This window comes from Anomaloglossus baeobatrachus, chromosome 3, assembly GCF_048569485.1.
Source record: "Anomaloglossus baeobatrachus isolate aAnoBae1 chromosome 3, aAnoBae1.hap1, whole genome shotgun sequence".
Classification (NCBI taxonomy): Eukaryota; Metazoa; Chordata; class Amphibia; order Anura; family Aromobatidae; genus Anomaloglossus; species Anomaloglossus baeobatrachus.
Window position 1 is genome coordinate 330,618,098 of NC_134355.1, and position 18,693 is coordinate 330,636,790.

The window sequence follows — 18,693 nt, forward strand, 5'->3', positions numbered from 1 at the left end:
TGCAGGCGAAGGCTACAATTAGGTGGAGGAGGGGAGGGAATGTCACGGCAGCAGCAGTGTCTCCCCCTCTAATAATATTACATTCACAATCACTTAGGAAGAGATTATCCCAATGATGAATTTTGTGTCTGCTGATTGAAGGGCGGTCTAATGCCTCTATAGCATGACTACATCTGCATATGTAATAGCCGCATAGGCTCTATGTGCATGGAGGCAATAATTGCAGGCTGCCATATGCCCTTGCATGTGAAGCCTAGTCTTTGTGTGCCTATGTGAATGGCTCGCTATCTCGGTGTGCCAGTCTTGGGATATATATTTGGGTGTCATGTTTGCTGTGTAGAGAGGGCTGCTGCATTATGAGGACAAAGAGATGTTACAGTCTGGTTTCTATGGCAACAGGAGATGGAGTCAGAACCCAAATTCTTTAGAATACCCCAAATTTTGTGACGTGTATTGTAGAGGATTGGGAGGCAGGGGCTGTCACTCAGGGCAGTGCGGACCAGGTGCACTCCATTAATACTTTTTGTAGAGTGCCATTTTTTGGCTGAGCAGCTTAGAGGAAGGGACACAGCACACAGGCCCTGTTCTGTGCATGTGAGATGTGTGTGTTCTGTACAAGGCAGTGGTTGGCTGCTTTTCCGGACATGATGTGGTTGAATCTGTCATCGTAATGGAAATTCATTGCTGTAGCTATGGTAAATGGAGTTTTCTGCCTGTGCTGAATGCATTAGTCTAATGAGATGTTTGCAGCTGGAGAGCTGAGCTGCTGGAGACTGCCAGCCTGAGAGCAGACAGGGAGAAGATGGCTCTGCTGTGTGTGCATGCCCTGGCAATCAGCTGTCCTGGCAGTCACAACAGCCTGTGAAGGCACTGACAACTGCTCTGCAAGAAGCCAAGGTAAGGGCAGCTGTGCAGCCTGCCAGGGCACACTGGAGGGTACACAGCCATTCATACATATGTGCCCTGCACAGATCATGGACGCTGATATGCAGAAAGCAACACAGTCCTAGGAGTGGATCAGCCTCTGCCCACATTATATATGGAGAGATTATTTTATTGCCTATTTCTAACGTCCTGTTTATGTATCACACAAATCTCTGCCATTATATTGCTGTGCATGCTGTTCACATTGCAACTATGATGCATAATGTAAAGTAGAACTGTATATTTCCAGGCACAGAGCTGTGCCTTGCTGTCCCATGTGTCATGCCTTGCTGTCCCATGTGTCATGCCTTGCTGTCCCATGTGTCATGCCTTGCTGTCCCATGTGTCATGCCTTGCTGTCCCATGTGTCATGCCTTGCTGTCCCATGTGTCATGCCTTGCTGTCCCATGTGTCGTGCCTTGCTGTCCCATGTGTCGTGCCTTGCTGTCCCATGTGTCGTGCCTTGCTTTCCCATGTGTCATGCCTTGCTGTCCCATGTGTCGTGCCTTGCTGTCCCATGTGTCGTGCCTTGCTTTCCCATGTGTCGTGCCTTGCTTTCCCATGTGTCATGCCTTGCTGTCCATGTGTCATGCCTTGCTGTCCATGTGTCATGCCTTGCTGTCCCATGTGTCATGCCTTGCTGTCCCATGTGTCATGCCTTGCTGTCCCATGTGTCATGCCTTGCTGTCCCATGTGTCGTGCCTTGCTGTCCCATGTGTCGTGCCTTGCTTTCCCATGTGTCGTGCCTTGCTTTCCCATGTGTCGTGCCTTGCTGTCCCATGTGTCATGCATTGCTGTCCCATGTGTCGTGCCTTGCTTTCCCATGTGTCATGCCTTGCTTTCCCATGTGTCATGCCTTGCTTTCCCATGTGTCATGCCTTGCTTTCCCATGTGTCATGCCTTGCTGTCCCATGTGTCATGCCTTGCTGTCCCATGTGTCATGCCTTGCTGTCCCATGTGTCATGCCTTGCTGTCCCATGTGTCATGCCTTGCTGTCCCATGTGTCATGCCTTGCTGTCCCATGTGTCATGCCTTGCTGTCCCATGTGTCATGCCTTGCTGTCCCATGTGTCATGCCTTGCTGTCCCATGTGTCATGCCTTGCTGTCCCATGTGTCATGCATTGCTGTCCATGTGTCATGCATTGCTGTCCATGTGTCATTTATGTATTTGCTGCATAGTCTATTCCTTACTGCTGGTAGAATACATTTGTGAATGCACTGTCATGGGAAGGCTCCAATTCTTCCAGGTGAATGAGCCTGGAAAGTGACCTGCCTGGATATAATAGTAGCACTTTGCACAGTCAGTTCTACTTGCCAGTGTCAGCCTGGTGTAAGAGCTGCATGATTAGTCCTGTAATAGAAGGAATGGCTCTCACTGGACATGGCCTTCTAAGGGGCTGTATATCCTGCTGGTCATTTGTATCCTTGTGTACTTCAGTTTGGGAGATACTGTAATCTCCACTAATACAGCTTTACTATCAGCTCTGGTAATGTTTTCAGAAGCCATTCTGGGATATCTTGCAGATGGAAAAGCAGTTAACCCCTTCAGAGAAAAACTGGGATGACTGTATAAATAGATATTCAGTGACTTCTAACAACCCTATTTCTTAAAATCTTTTTTTTTTTTATTAATGCAACCATACAAGGTTAATTTGCCTGTCAAGAAATTGTTCACATGCCTAGTATAGAAGTTAAACCTGAATTAAGCAGCGTTAAATGCCATAGATATGCAATGCAAGATCCCTGCTTTTATGTTTGCACCATTTCTTTATTTTGCTTAAATAGTACCATCATATTCCACAGCGCTTTACAGACGTCATCACTGTCCCTATAGGGGCTCACAATTCCTTATCACTGGGGCTTTAGAGTGTGGGAGAAAACAGGAGTACTCGGAGGAAACTGACGTAAATATGGGAGAACATTAGTGATGAATGGGCACTACCATGCTCAGGTGCTTGGTCCTTGTAACGATTAGTGATGTGCAGGCACTACCATGCTCGGGTGCTTGGTACTCGTAACGAGTAGTAATGAGCGAGCACTACCATTCCCAGGTGCTCGGTAATGGTTAACGAGTAGTGATGAGTGAGCACTACTATGCCTGGGTGCTCGGTACTCGTAACGGCTAGTGATGAGCGAGCACTACCAGGCCCAGGTGCTCGGTAATCGTAACAAGTAGTGATAAGCGAGCACTACCATGCCCAGGTGCTCGGTAATCGTAACAAGTAGTGATGAGCGAGCACTACCATGCCCAGGTGCTCGGTAATCGTAACGAGTAGTAATGAGTGAGCACTAGCATGCTGGGGTGCTCGGTACTTGTAACAAGTAGTGATGAGCGAGTACTACCATGCTTGGTAGTGATGAGTGAGTAATACCATTCTTGAGTGTTTGGTACTGGTAATGAGTAACGATGAGCGGCCACTACCATGCTCGGGTGCTTGGTACTCGTAATGAGCTGTTAATGCTAAAGTCAATTAAAGTCAATGGGAAACTCTAGAATTTTCCGGCAGAGTTCCTGGAAAAATGTTCATGTTCCCCATTGACTTCCATTATACTTGTGTACTTGAGTACTCATTCGTGCATTGCCTGCTAATTAAAAGTACCGAGCACCTGAGCATGGTAGTGCTCACTCATCACTGGAGAACATATAAACTTGCAGATGTTGTCCTCAGTGGGATTTGACCCCAGTAGTGTCTGACTGGGATGCCTTGGAGCCACTAGTAGAAATGACTCTGGGGGCCAACTGTAAGGTTCCACGCTAATATTAGGTTAAGTTCACACTCATGTTTTGGTATTTGTTGTACTATTTATTAGGAGGCTCAGTCACAAGTTGTACAATTATCACAGCTTGCTGCCGAATTATTTTGCCATTAAAAAGATGGACATCCATAAGGAAACCAAAAACATCTAACCAATGTGGTCGGTCCATCATTAATTGTGTTCCTTCTATTTATTTCATAAGTTCCCTTATTCTGTTCCAATAACAATACAAAAAACCCTAAACTCTGAACAACCATGTGATGCTAGCTATACCTTTCAATTTTTTGGCCTTGAAGATGAATTACTTTGTTTCAAGTTTCCGAGAGCCATATCTTTTTATTTTTGAGTTGACATAAGGGCTTGATTTTTTCCAATGCCATTAAGTCAAGGCTCATATCAGTTAAAGGGGTTCTCCTGAATCACAGTTTTTTACTCCATAGGCTGGCTGACACACACACAAAAAGCAAACTGAGCTTTTACTCACCCTACTGGGGAACATCACTGCCTTTCATCACTGCTCCGGCCCTTGTTGATTGGCTACAGTGACAAATTCACATCTTTAATGCTACAACTAATTACTGAGCTCGGGGCTCATAACATCTACAGTGGTGTGAAAAATTCTTTGCCTCCTTCCTGATTTCTTATTCTTTTGCATGTTTGGCACACTTAAATATTTCACATCACCAACAAATATTAATATTAGACAAAGATAACACAAGTAAACACAAAATGCAGTTTATAAATTTAGGTCTTTATTATTAAAGGAAAAAGAAATCTAAACCTAAAGTGATTGCCCCCTAAATATAATAACTGGTTGGGCCACCCTTAGCAGCAACAACTGCAATCAAGCGTCTGCGATAACTGGCAATGATTCTTTTATAACACTCTTTAGGAATTTTGGCTCACTCATCTTTGCAGAATTGTGGTAATTCAGCCACATTAGAGGGTTTTCGACCATTAACTGCCTTTTTTAGCTTATGCCTCAGCATCTCAATATGATTAGTTTGGCCTAGTCAAAGTCCTGACCATAAAGTCTTAATTTTGCTTTTCTTAAACCATTCAGAGGTGGACTTTCTGGTGTGTTTTGGATCAGTGTCCTGCTACATAACCCAGTGCGCTTACGTTGGAGGTCACGATTCACAAACAGGTGGCCGGACATTCGCCTTCAAGATTTTTTGGTAGACAGCTGAATTCATGGTCCCATTTACCATAACAAATCTTCTGGGTCCTGAAGCAGAAAAACAACCCCAGATGAACACACTACTATTGCCATCATATTTTACTGTTGGTATGATGTTCCTTTTCTGAAATCCTGTGTTACTTCTACGCCAGATGTAATTGGACGTAAACTTTCCAAAAAGTTAATTTTTTTCTCGTTAGTCAACAGAATATTCTCCTAAAAGTCTTGGAGATCATCAAGATGTTTTCTGGCAAAATTGAGATGAGCCTTTATGTTCCTTTTTGCTCAGCAGTGGTTTTCGTCTAGGAACTCTGCCATGCAGTTATTTTTTATTTATTTATTTTTGCCCAGTCTCATTCTTTTGGTGGAGTCATGAATACTGACCTTAACTGAGACAAGTGAGGCCTGCAGTTATTTGGATGTTGTTGTGGGGTCTTTTGTGACCTCTTTAATGCATCAATGCTGCGCTCTGGTGGTAATTTTGGTCGACCAGTCACTCCTGGGAAGGTTCACCTTGGTTCCATGTTTTTGACATTTGTAGATAATGGCTCTCAGTGTGGTTCGCTGGAGTTCCAAAGCTTTAGAAATGGCTTTATAACCTTTTCCAGACTGATAGATCTCAATTACTTTTTCTCATTTGTTCCTGAATTTCTTTGGATCGCAGCATAATGTCTAATTTTTGAGGATCATTGGGTCTTCTTCACTTTGTCAGGCAGGTCCTACTTAAGTGATTTCTTGATTGAGAACAGGTGTGACAGTAATCGGCAGAACACGAAAGGCACCCTTAGGTAAACAACCTGGGTATATTGAAGCAACGCTAATAAATAATGAAAATATCATAGAGTAAATTCAAAATATTTTTATTCCATCATTTTTTTATTATTCAAACATAAACCACACCACAAAGGAGATCATGTTACATCCAAAAAACTGCCTCAGGTTAAAAAAGGTTTGGCATTAAATATCCTATTATATATTTAGGCATAAATTTTTATATATATGGTTCAATTCACATGATGCGATAATTCATCATCAAAACAATGCACTCATGCTATAAGTCATTCCCAGGTTTTGATTTCATTATTTGGCTGTCTCAACAGTATATCTCCATCTTAGTTGTTTATTAAGAAATTTTTATATAAATTTATATAGAGATTCAAGAAACAAATGACAAGAAATTATTTCTTTACCAATCTGCAGAAAATACATATAAACATATTTATTTTATTATTTTAACTCTGATAATATTATTATGTATCTTGAATTAATCTCTAAAGATCTCCATTTTGTCAGTAAAAATCGATATCAACCAATTAATTCGTTTATAAACCTTAGAAAGGCAGCCAAATTTCACATATGGGAAGCAGTAAATACAAGCACGAAAAAAACGAATTCTTTTTTTTATATACAGACATATGTCATGAACATGAAGCCCAGCGGTTTAGAGGCGGGATTGCCGTGCCGTGTCAGACAAATCTTAAAGAATCTCGATGGCAAAAAAAAAAAAAAAATCCCAATACCAGCTGTTAAGCAGATAGCATTTTGCAAATTAACCTAGACTTAGGCATATGTAATAGTGACACGCCTCTACCCTGCAGCCGGCTAATCAATTCTTAGCCAGCTAAAACCGCACAAGGCTATGATCTATGTGGCCATAACCAACTATGAACTCACACTATATCAGAAAGTGAAACCAGCAGATTAGGGGAGGAATTGCCGTACCACCTAAAGTGAATCTGATCTCCACCCGTCAGCCGGCTGATCAATTCACAGTCAGCCTGAAGCCGCACAAGGTTATAGTTGGTATGACCATGACAACATAGAGTTCACGGTGTGTGCCTAACAGTATCATATAGCATCACGCGAATCGCATATATAACATTACATCACTTTCTACCACTATCAGCATTTTTTGTAATTGAGCGTAAACCAAACTATAGTGAATACCTGAGCAGTAGATGACTCTCTCCTTTCCCCGACGTACGTTTCGCGCCAGCTTTTTCAAGAGGGGCGACAGTGATCGGGCCTGAGTGTGGCTAGGGAAAGTGAACTCAGCTTCCCAAAGATATCATAAAAACTGTTAATTTAAAAGGTTTTAAGAGGGGACGATCACTTCTTCACACAGGGCCCTGTAGTTTTGGATTTCATTTTCCCTTAATAATAAAGACCTTCATTTATACTATATACTGCATTTTGTGTTTACTTGTGTTATCTTTGTCTAATATTTAAATTTGTTCTGTGATCTGAAACATTTAAGTTTGATAAACATGCAAAAGAATAAGAAATCAGGAAGGGGGCGAACACTTTTTCACACCCCTGTACGTCAGACATGAAGTTCAGTGATTGGCTACAGCAAATATGCAGAGTCAAAAAATGCGATAAAAACTCATAGTGGGCATGTATCCTAAGGCTCCAACAGCACTGTAGTGAGTGCAGGTGCAATGGGAATGTTAGTATATAACACACATCAGAATACATCACACATACACACACACACACACACACACACACACACACACACACACACACACACACATCAGTACACACCACACACACACTCGTATACAACACACATCAATATATAGTAGTAGGGCAACCTCAGCACTGAGAGAGGATTTTCGTTTCAACCAATTTCTGATCTTTTACAGGAACATCTGTGCAGGTACCATCCTGATGTGTGATTTGGGTGTGATACACATGACATAGCCAAATCAAACATCCGGATGGTACCTGCACAGGTGTCGCTGAAAGACCAAAAACTGGTCAACACTGACTGTGGACGTGTTCAATTTTGGTGCCGGATTTTGTAATAAAGCCTTTTTTGCAGCAAGAATCCTCATTTTTCATTTCTCAGTGTTGAGGTTACCCTACTACTATATTACAGGACTTCGAGCCCTTTCCTCAAGCATGAGCAATGCATATAATATTGCAGAGTGCCGACCTGTTTGTACGTATACATCAGTATAGAATACGCACATTAGTACAAAACACACATCATGACATAACACATACACATCAGTATATAAACACACTTTCACATTAGTATATCACACACACGCACACTAGAATATAACACACAATAGTATATAACAAAAATCATGATATTATTATTATTTATTATTATAGCGCCATTTATTCCATGGCACTTTACAAGTGAAAGAGGGTATACGTACAACAATCAACAGTACAAAACAGACTGGTATAGGAGGAGAGAGGACCCTGCCCGCGAGGGCTCGCAGTCTACAGGGAATGGGTGATGGTACAATAGGTGAGGACAGAGCTGGTTGTGCAGTGGTCTACTGGACTGAGGGCTAATGTAGGTTGTAGGCTTGTTGGAAGAGATGGGTCTTGAGGTTCCTCTTGAAGCATATACACATCATTATATACCAGACACACACGTCAGTATATAATACACAAATTAGTATATAACACACATCATGATATAAAACATACACATCAGTAAATAAAACACATCAGTATATAACACACACACACATTGTGTGTGTGTGTATATATATATATAATATATATATATATATATATATATATATATATATATATATATATATATATATATATATATATATATATATATATACACATACACACACACACTAGTATATAACACACAAGATGATAACATATACACATCAGTATATAACACACATCAAGATACTGTATAATACATACACATCAGTATACAACACATATCAGTATATAACACATATATTAGTATATAACACACCATGATATAACACATACACATCAGTATATAACACACACACACACACACACACACACACACACACACATTAGTATATAACACACAAGATGATAACATATACACATCAGTATATAACACACATATTAGTGTATAACACACATCATGATACTGTATAATGCATACACATCAGTATATAACACACACATCAGTATACAAAATATATCACTATATAACACACACGCATACTACTCACCCCACTCAAACACGCAGAAGAATACATTAGTCTCTAGGTTAGATTCTAACATGACTAAGCTGCACCAAGTTGTCCTTGCTTATGTTACTTGGCTATATATCACAAATGAACATATTATAAACTGAATATGCAAACTCACATCGAGTAACCTAGCAACATAAAGCATAATGTCATCCTGGTAGTAATGTGCCGCAGACAAGCACGTATGGAGCAAGATGGATTTCACTCATTCAGTGTCAACCATGAGCTTTTGTATTTTTACTACAATACATCCTAAATGACAGAACAGGAGTGATTAGATTAGATTTGATATCTGGATCTATAATCCACAATTCATTGTTTCATTGAAGAATTTTATATACTGGCATACAAACATGTATTTCTAATAATGCTGGGTATAGGAAGTGGTGCTCCTTTAAGTCTTCGCATATTTATATATACGCACCTCTCTGTAGCCTTTCAAGTAGTTAAGTTGGGTTATAAAATGCCATTTTGGTTTATAGGTGTATACAGATTTTTGAGATTTCAACTATTATTTATTATTATTTATTTTTTTAGCTTGCCATTATTACCATCTTTTCAGTTAGCCATTAAAAGGTATCCACCACTGAGGACTCTCAGTTCTTTTAAACAATTTTTTTAACTATTATTTAGAATTTTTCGGTGTGAAGAGTCCACATATGGAAGGTAAACTATGTAGCATTAGGGGGTTCTCTCTTGAACTGCAACATTTACATTTTGGAAGGCCAATGTTTTCAGTACCTCCCTCCGGTGACAATATTACTACTCCTCTTCCCCCCCCCCTTCTTGTCAAGAAGAAGAGCAGAGGAGCCTGACTGATATACAAAGGAAGACCTCATTTAGCCTCTCCTGTGCTCTCAAATCACCAGGCTCATTTGTAAAGTCTAACATGTTAATATTTCTTTTTAATTGCTTCTTCTATGGGAACCAACTGCCTCGGATGTGTTGCGTCTGTGGAGCTTGAAATGCTGTCATTTTCTATGTATATTTTCTTCTACAAACATTAGCATCACAGAAAGCATTTATTATATTGTCTTAGTGTTGGCTTCTAAGCTTATTTACTGATTAAACAGAAGACTATAATGTAAAGGGGTATTCCTATTGTATAATGTTCTTGTGTATTGCTAAGATACGGTATATGTTGGGTCCAATCTATGAGACATCTACTGATCCGGATAATGAAAAGTCCAAAGTCTTCGGCTTTTTCCCTAAACAGAGGTACTCTGAGCTACCTGCTGTGAACGGAACAGCAACAAAGATCTATTCCAATGAATGAGCTGTGTTGAAGTACTCTGAATTTTGGGGTTAGTTCATTCTTAGGGATCAATCTATTCTGCTAGTTGGACTTCTACTAATTAGGTAATTATGGCACATATTTTGTTTGTACTAATGGAATGAAACATCCCCTCACTATTATGTAGATGCACACACAGGTTAGATTTGGAATTCAGTATTGTATAAAAGCTGAGTGACGAGTGGGAGTTGTAGTGATTACCATAGAGATTGTCACTTAACTTAGCTCTCAACCCTAGTCCATGGTCACACGCTGTGAAAAATGTCTTCGTTGAAAGAGGTTTTCCTCTAATAATGTCCCCCCCTTTCAATTGTCCTAACTATTCTTAACTAACACTTTCCTAATATACTACTTTTACCTACTCTACTCCTGTAAGCCGATCTCTCAGCAGCGTGTATATTCCTGTGTTGATGTTCTGGCTTTGATTCTTCTGGTCTGCAGACCTGAATCGTGCACACTGACCAGGTCATGTCACTGGTGAGGGTACAGCCACGTCTCTGTGAGTGACAGCAGTCTGGGCACACATGCCAAAGTCAAACTTCTCTCTTCTCAGCCTGCTTTACAATGTGGTGCTTTCATGTTACTGACACACCCCAGGGCTTTGGGGTACTTGGTCCCGGGCTGTATATTACTGGGAAAGTTCAGTGGGTGGCTGTTGCCCGCCGCCGTGACCCTGGGGGTCGCTTAAAAGGGGATTTGTACAAGGGAAAAATAAAATATTTTTCGTGATGCCACTTGCGGTATGTGGCTATAAGGGAGAAGCCGCTGCTGCAAAGTCTCTCATTACTGGGGCTGGTGGTGTTGGGCAGCTTAGGTGTGATGGCTCTCTGCAAGTAGAGCTAGGCCCCAGGGGAGGAGGATGGTGGTTGTAGTATATTGGTGCAGATGTGTAGGAAGAATTAGGACAACACAGGGGCTGCGGTTTAACTTGTGCTTCTTTACTCACTGGTTTGGAGTTACTGCTACCCGGTTTGTGCTGGTCTTTACCAATCTGGTATTCCCTTTTGTTCCAGTGCTGGTGTAGTGAACTGGTGAGCTTTACTTCCATGCACCCTGTAGTAGTTGGGGGGTCCCCGTGGCTTGGAGCATTTTTGGGATCCCCCTCCTTTTGTCACAGTCCTGGCCCGTACGGCAGGCAGCTTGAACCTCTCTTGGGTCTAACCTCTGTCCCCGTTCCCAGGTTCCCTCTCTGCTGCTGTGCCCCGGACACTAATGCCGGTAAGGTCCTTGATGGTCCCCTCACTGGGCAGGTCTTTATCAGGTGAGCCTGAAGCGTCTTCCTGAACTTGGGCCCTGTGCCCCGTCGGTGCTTATTCCTGTGAGTACTGGTACGTACTCTCCCAGCGACTGTACTGCTTTTTACTCAACAAGTCACTTCACAGGTGCTGGCTGACTGTCTTCTCCCCTCTCCCTCTTCAGACTTTCACTTCTTGTCTGTCTGTGTGAAACTGCACTGACCAGCCCCTCCTCCTCCCAGGTCACTGACTAGTGGATTGGATGCGTCCCAGCCTATAGGTGACCAACCGTTCGTTCCATCTCTAGTCTGTCACCCAGTCTGGGGAAAAGTGCGTGGATTTGTGTGTGTGTGTGTGTGTTGTTGTTAGTTACCAGCACTGGTCTTCCAGGAATCCGGGACTGGATGTAGTACCCTGTGACACCTGACACTCAGGGGTGCCACATTACAAGCACTGCAATGTGCCAATCACTAGATAGTATATCACCTTGTGATAAGTACATCGCTGCGCTTGTCACATGAAAGCATCGCACTGTAAAGCAGATGGTTGGGAAAGTGAAGTCTGATTTGGGCATGCGTGGTCAGACTGCTGTCACTCACAGAGATGCAGCCACCTCCCCACCAGTGACATGCCCTGCTTAGTGTGTCCGACTCCGGTCTCCAGACCAGAAGGATGAAAGCCATAACATCAACATAGGAATATAGGAGCCGCAGAGAGATCAGCTTACAGGAGCAGGATAGGTAGCAGAAGTATATTAGGAAAGTGGTAGTTAGGAAGAGTTGGGCCAAATGAAAGGGGGGTCACATTAGTAGTGGAAAACTCCTTTAAAAACCTGGTTTCAGTACCCAGTAAACACCTATGCTGTAATACAAAAATGCAATGTGTAACATCACTTTTAATTGGTATATTTTAATTTTTATGGGGATTTATGGCAAGTGACACTGGATTCTTTAAATGGTTACTTGCATCTTAGTTGTTCATAACTGGAGAGGGAAATGTGAATTATGGAAACAGTATAAATTGCTCGGCTATGCTTTTTACATAGTGTCCATTCAATTCTAACAATAAAGGAATTATATTAATATCGGATTCCGTGGTGTTAACGTTGCTTATACCCGATTTCCTCTCCTACTGATTCTACATATTTCTATGGTAGCGTCTGTGTTTAATTGCTTCCATAGCCTTATTTACTGTGACCAGCACTTGGACTCTGTTATTCCCATCACCTGCTACTGTAGCTGACCAAGTCCAGCAATGATAATCTCTTGAAGCTAAAACAAACATTACAAGTAAACAAAAGTAGGGAGCTTGATAAAATGGCATTACTGAAATGTGTTTTAACCCCCACATCATGCTGTTCTCAGATTACATAGCAAAACCTACTAATTCCCTTTAAAATCATAAAATAAAAAAAGGTACTCACCCTTGTCGGAGTCAGCATCGGCCCCCTGCGGCTGCTCCAGTCACGACTACAGCTAAAGCCAATCACTGACTTCAGTGCTATCTTCATCTGCAGAACCGCTGTGCTCAGTATCTGCAGAAGTGATGTACACTTTGTCACTTCTGCAGTTAGTAAAAAGAGACTGGAGCCAGGCAGGAACCTGTAAATGTAAATCCTTTCAATATTTGGTAATATTGTGACTATAGATTATTTCTGGTTAGATTTTAGTAGAAACAGAAACATGGAAATTCATTACCTACTAAACCTTGCTGTACAGGTTTAATATATATATATATATATATATATATATATATATATATATATATATATATATATATATATATATATATATATATATATATATATAATATAATGCCATATAAGTCTTTGTATCTTTATCAAAGTGATATTGTGGTTTCTAAAATTCTATGTAAGTTAGTAGCAAATGTATAAAGTGATTTCCTGCTGTGTAAGTGTTTTTTTAGCTCCGCTCCATAAGTAAGTTTTGTTATGAGTGACTATAGACTAGCTACAGTGCCTAAAGGGAATCTGAGTACACCCCTTGTCATTGTTTCAAGCTGCAGTTCCCATGTCCCTGCTGCTCTGGTTCTTCCAATTGGCTATTATGTAAATCACAATACTATCACAGGATCTCCATGATTACAGTGCTTCAAGGGGTTTTCACACAAGGTTCATTTTAATCAATAGCTCTTGGAATAATAATAATTCCACAATTTAATGTATGTTAAAAAAAATAAAAAAATGTTCCTGTGCTGAGATAATCTTATATATCTGTCCCTGCTATGTACTGTGTAATGGCTGTGTCTGACCGTAACACATTTTCTGTTAGCACAATAAACCTCATTTCAATCCAGAAATATTACTGAGTCCATCAGTTATTAGATATATGAAACTGATATAGCTGTTGCAAAAACCCAAATTGTTATAAAGAAATAAGGTTAACATTAATAGGGGTGCTCAAACTTTTTCATATGACTGTATATCCCAGTCCTGCTGCTGATTAGTAGTGCTTTGTGCGTGGAGTTGTTATGGAGTTCTCTCGTCGTCTTTTTGTTTCCAACCTGTTCTCATTTTCCTCCTTATCACTTGTTGTCTAATACCTCTGTGTGAGAGGGCTGAGTGAATGAGTTTTGATTTCCACTGTTTGTCTATATCTGCGTGTTCTACCACACCTGTCCCGGCCCTCCCATGGGGTGAGAGAGACTGGGTATTAGATCAGTGCTATACAGGGGCAGGGCTAAGAAGGTGGCTCAGACATGGTCACCATCAGACGTATCTCTGGGATCAGAGACAGCTAGGGCCCCCCTAGCCTGATGGCCAGTTTAGGAGCCCCAGTCCCCAGTTATCCCCTCACACATTGCTGTGACAGATCCCTTCTCTTTGGCACACTGAGGTACGTGTGCTTATGATACAGCTCTTCTGTCAGTTGAGACATCGTTCTCAAGAGTTGTGTTTCTTCAGACTACAGCCCATCCTGATACATGACCAGGATGGGCTCACGTTTGGGTTACATGCCATTTTATTACCTTCTTAGAGAACCTCTTTAAAGAGCTAAATGATTATAAGCTTCCAATTGCTAAACAATAAGAGTGATGATTATGTCTTATTGTCATACATATAATTAGTAAGGTGGAGGTTGGAAACTTGCATTATGTTAGAAAGCTACATTTTTATAGGCTTGAAAGCTCCTTTGTTCAATATATTAATGTATTAGGGATTCAAGACCTCATTGCCATCAATTCACATGTTGGGTTCAAGCTTTAACATCTTTTTTTTTTAATATATTTACAATAATATTATACTAAATTCTTCACTATAAAATGATATAAAAACTGGATAAATGTTTGTTTTTATATGGTTCAAACAATAAGAACTGAAACATTTACATGACTATGGATTTTTCTGCTTTTCCTCTGGAACAGAAAGAGCATTAAACAATAATCAGTCCTTCTGTCCTTGACCTATATGAACTATTGGAACTCTTCCTGGCATTTACACACAGATTCTTTATGACGGACATTAAAACCGGAGATATATAACTTGTGCTTCTCTTAATTACAGCTTAGTAAGGTCAATTTAGTCTTATGCAAAAAAAGGGTTTGAGATTAAAATGGTGAATACAGTTTATGAAAAACCATACTAAGGAAAAAAAAATAAAAAATATATATAATATATATATATATATATAATGTATATATGTATGTATGTGTGTGTGTATATATATATATATATATATATATATATATATATATATATATATATATATATATATATATATATATATATATATATATATATATATATAAAATTATAGAGAAGAAATAGTGTACCGTATATTCTTTACAGATTTTTTTTTTTGTTAATCCCAGCATCCGATTGTTCTACACTAATTTCCAGCAACGTACTTTGAAATTTTGTAAGCTCTTAAAAAAGGTCCATTTAGAAAGACTAATCGACATCAAGCATTCTAGGGCTACGTTCATACACAGCAGTCATGCTATGGCTGTTAACAGCAGCAGCCTTGTGCAGTCTTTCCATTATTTCACTGCACAATCACTTAGTGGGCTATTTAATCTAACAGGGAAACTCCTGTTTTACCTACAGTATTAAAGGGATTGGCCACTTCTTTTTAGTCCATTTGATGGGAACTAACTGCCAAAGATAAGTTTTATACTACACGCCTCGGTTTCTCTATTCTTCTATATAATATATGCCACTCTACCCAGTTTAATGTATATACACTCTGTCCCTTTATATTATATACATGCATCATATCTCTCTTCTCATCGATCCATCCATTAGTCAGTAAGTTAGAGTAGGAGATATTCCTTCTGGTCAGGGCTGCTATTTTGGTGCTTTGTGCATTAGTTTAATTCACTGTAAGGCCTTGTGCGCACGCTGCATTTTTTGCCGCTTTTTTCGAGTGTAGTTTTGGTACCACAACTGGATGTATTTCTTTCCCCAGCAAAGTCTGAGATTTAATTTTTGCTGTCCGTACATTGCAGGTTTTTTTTGGCTGCATCTTTGTGGTGACCACAGAGATGCAGCATTTCCATTCTTTTTGTTTTTCGGAGGACTGGCAGATCAATCCCTCACTGACTCTGGGTTGGCAGGGGATTGATCCCTGGTATCTGACAAGGTGCTGGTTCCCATATAAAGTCTAGGGGGACAAGAATTTGGCGCAAAGGGGTAGGAGTAAGTGCTTCATACTTACCGATTCACCAGGATAACTGCTCCCGCAGCCTCTCATTCCTCTTCCTGGGCCTCTCATTAGGCTTATACATATTCACTGCTTCCCCCACCCACTGGCATCTGTGATTGGTTGCAGTCAGACGAGCCCCCACGCTGAGTGACAGCGTGTCTGAGGGTTCCAATCACAGACGCCGGTGGGCGAGTCTATATCGTATAGTAAAATAAAAAAATAAAAATTGGCATAGGATCCCTCCATAATATGATACTGGCACAGATAAAGCCTGATAGCGGGGGCTGGTATTCTCAGGTTGGGTATAACCATGGTTAATGGGCGCCCTTCAGCCTAAAAATATCAGCCTGCAGCCCCCAGAATTGCTGCATCCATTAGATGCGACAGTCCCAGCACTTTATCCGGCTCTTCACGATTGCCCTGCTGCAGTAAGAAACGGGATAATGAAGTGTTAATGGCAGCCCACAGCAGCCACTAAATCCTGGATTAGTAATGGCATGTGTCTGAGAAACTCCCATCACTAATCTGTAAGTGAAAGTGTAATACTTATTGTATGTTCTGAGGATTTCGATAGCGTTAGGGCAATGACAACCAGAGACGAGTTCTGGGTACAAGATGTTTATAATATGTAACCACGGTAGATACACAACGGAATAAACACAGTAGAACAATCACACAAAATACCTTCCCGAAACGGAGCGAGGGGAATTCCCGGGGCCACGCACCGGACTCCCCCAGGGAGACCACCAGAGCGAACCCCTATACAGGGACTGTCCAGCAATCACCCCGGAAGGCCTAAATGCGCAGCAGCCGGGACACAAGGGGCAAGTGGTAAAGTCCAGAAGTGTCCGTACGGGATGATAGTCCAGAGTGGTTACGAACCGGAGGGAAACCGGGCAGAGTGCTGACCGAAGATGGCAGACGGAATCCGGGCACAGCTTGAAGAAACCGGGTATGGTCCAGAGTCGGTCGGTAGTCTTTCAGGAGGATCCAAAGGCAATCAGGATTTGGAAGTAGCAAAGCAGGAGCACACAGCAAGCAGTATACTCAGGCACTGGACTAAGCTTAGAGGCGGCCTTTTAAGCAGCTGGACAGGAAGTAGGGTAACAGAACAGTAAACTCCATGTTAACTGAGGGCAAGTTCATTCAAAAGAGAACTGGAAAACCCGGAAACCTGACAGAAAGTAAACAGAAACACCGAAAAAAAACTTTATTTGAAATAAAAGACAATAAAGCACCCTTTTGCACCCCTTTATTAACCCCTAACGCACCCCTGCAAGTCCTACGTAATCCACACTAGGTCCCACGACGCTTCCACCACTGCAACATCTGAAGCTCACAGCGAGCGCTATAGAACATTACTGCCTGCTATGAGCTCCACGGAGAGACTGAAGTGAGCCATGCAATCAGAAGTGACATCACTCAGATTAGCCGCGGCCACAGCTGGAGTCCTCCACATGTGACTGCAAATCACCTGAGTGCTGATCGCGCTGCTCACTTCAGTTGCTGCGTGGAGCTCACAGCAGACAGTCATGTTCTATGCACCCGCTGTGAGCTTCACTGTAGCAGTGCTCGAAGCAGCTTGTGACCTCGTGTGGATTACGTCGGACCTGCAGGGGTGTTTAGTGGGTTAATAAAGTAGTGAAAGATGATGTTTTTTATTTCAAATAAAGGATTTTTTGGGTGTTTGTCTTTTAATTACTTTCACTTACATATTAGTGATGGGGGTCTCATAGACTCCTCCCATTACTAATCTAGAGCTTAGTGGCAGCTGTGGGTTGCCATTAACTCCTTATTAGCCCAATTGTCACCGCACCTGGGCAACGCGAAGAGCTGGGTCCAGCAAAAGAATTGGTGTATCTTATGGATGCACCACTTCCGGGGTGACTGCGGGCTGGTATTGTTAGGCTGGAAAGTGCCAAATAACCATGGCCCTTCCCACCCTAATAATGTCAGCCCCCAGTTTTCTGCTGTAGTTTGGCTGGTTTTAGAAAAATGGGGCGGATCCCACGTCGTTTTTTTTTTTAAATAAATCATTCAATTTAAAATAGAAAAAGCATGGGATGCCCTCTATATTTAATAACCATCCAAGGTACAGCAGACAGCTGAGGGTTGCAGCTGCTGCTCCTGTGCTGGATATGAAAAATAAGGGGAACCCCATGTCATTTTTTTTTTACCAAAAAGTAATTAAATAAATGGCTGGCCAAGCTAGCTATATCTCTATTTATCGAGCTGTTCTGTTATTTCTTTCTATCTATTCTATATGTTCCTTCTATCTATCTATCTATTTAGATTTGACTTAAAAAATTGCATTGGGCAAAATTGCATGCGTTTTTGCCGCGGGTGAGTTTTTGGGGGCAAAAACATGCCTCTCTGTGGTCACCACAAAATGCAGCGTGCGCACATAGTTTTACAGTGTCCTGTAGATGAGCTTGTGCTGAGGCTGTGTATGATGCTGGATGGGGGTGGAGATGGGTGCATAGAGGATTGGGAAGGGTTTGGTCGGGGTTACAGGGAGTGCACTCGGTACTGGGAACAGAGGATACTGATGAAGAAGTGATGGCTGTGAAAGCAGAGCTAATGACAATGCACAGGAAGCAAAGCAGAAACGTATAAAACAATATGAAGACTGGCAGGAAAG

The 18,693-nt window shown here is 41.3% G+C and overlaps 1 protein-coding gene across 3 annotated transcripts in view; it reads left to right on the forward strand.

The window, feature by feature from the left end:
• Window positions 1-557: 557 nt before the first annotated feature.
• SCML4 (Scm polycomb group protein like 4) overlaps window positions 558-18,693 on the forward strand; it is a 227,069-nt gene continuing 208,933 nt past the window's right edge. For all 3 annotated transcript variants that reach the window (XM_075338367.1, XM_075338368.1, XM_075338369.1), the window contains exon 1: window positions 558-897. In XM_075338367.1, the coding sequence (XP_075194482.1) occupies window positions 822-897 (76 nt within the window). In that variant the 5' untranslated portion in view covers window positions 558-821. The remainder of the gene's footprint in view (window positions 898-18,693) is intronic.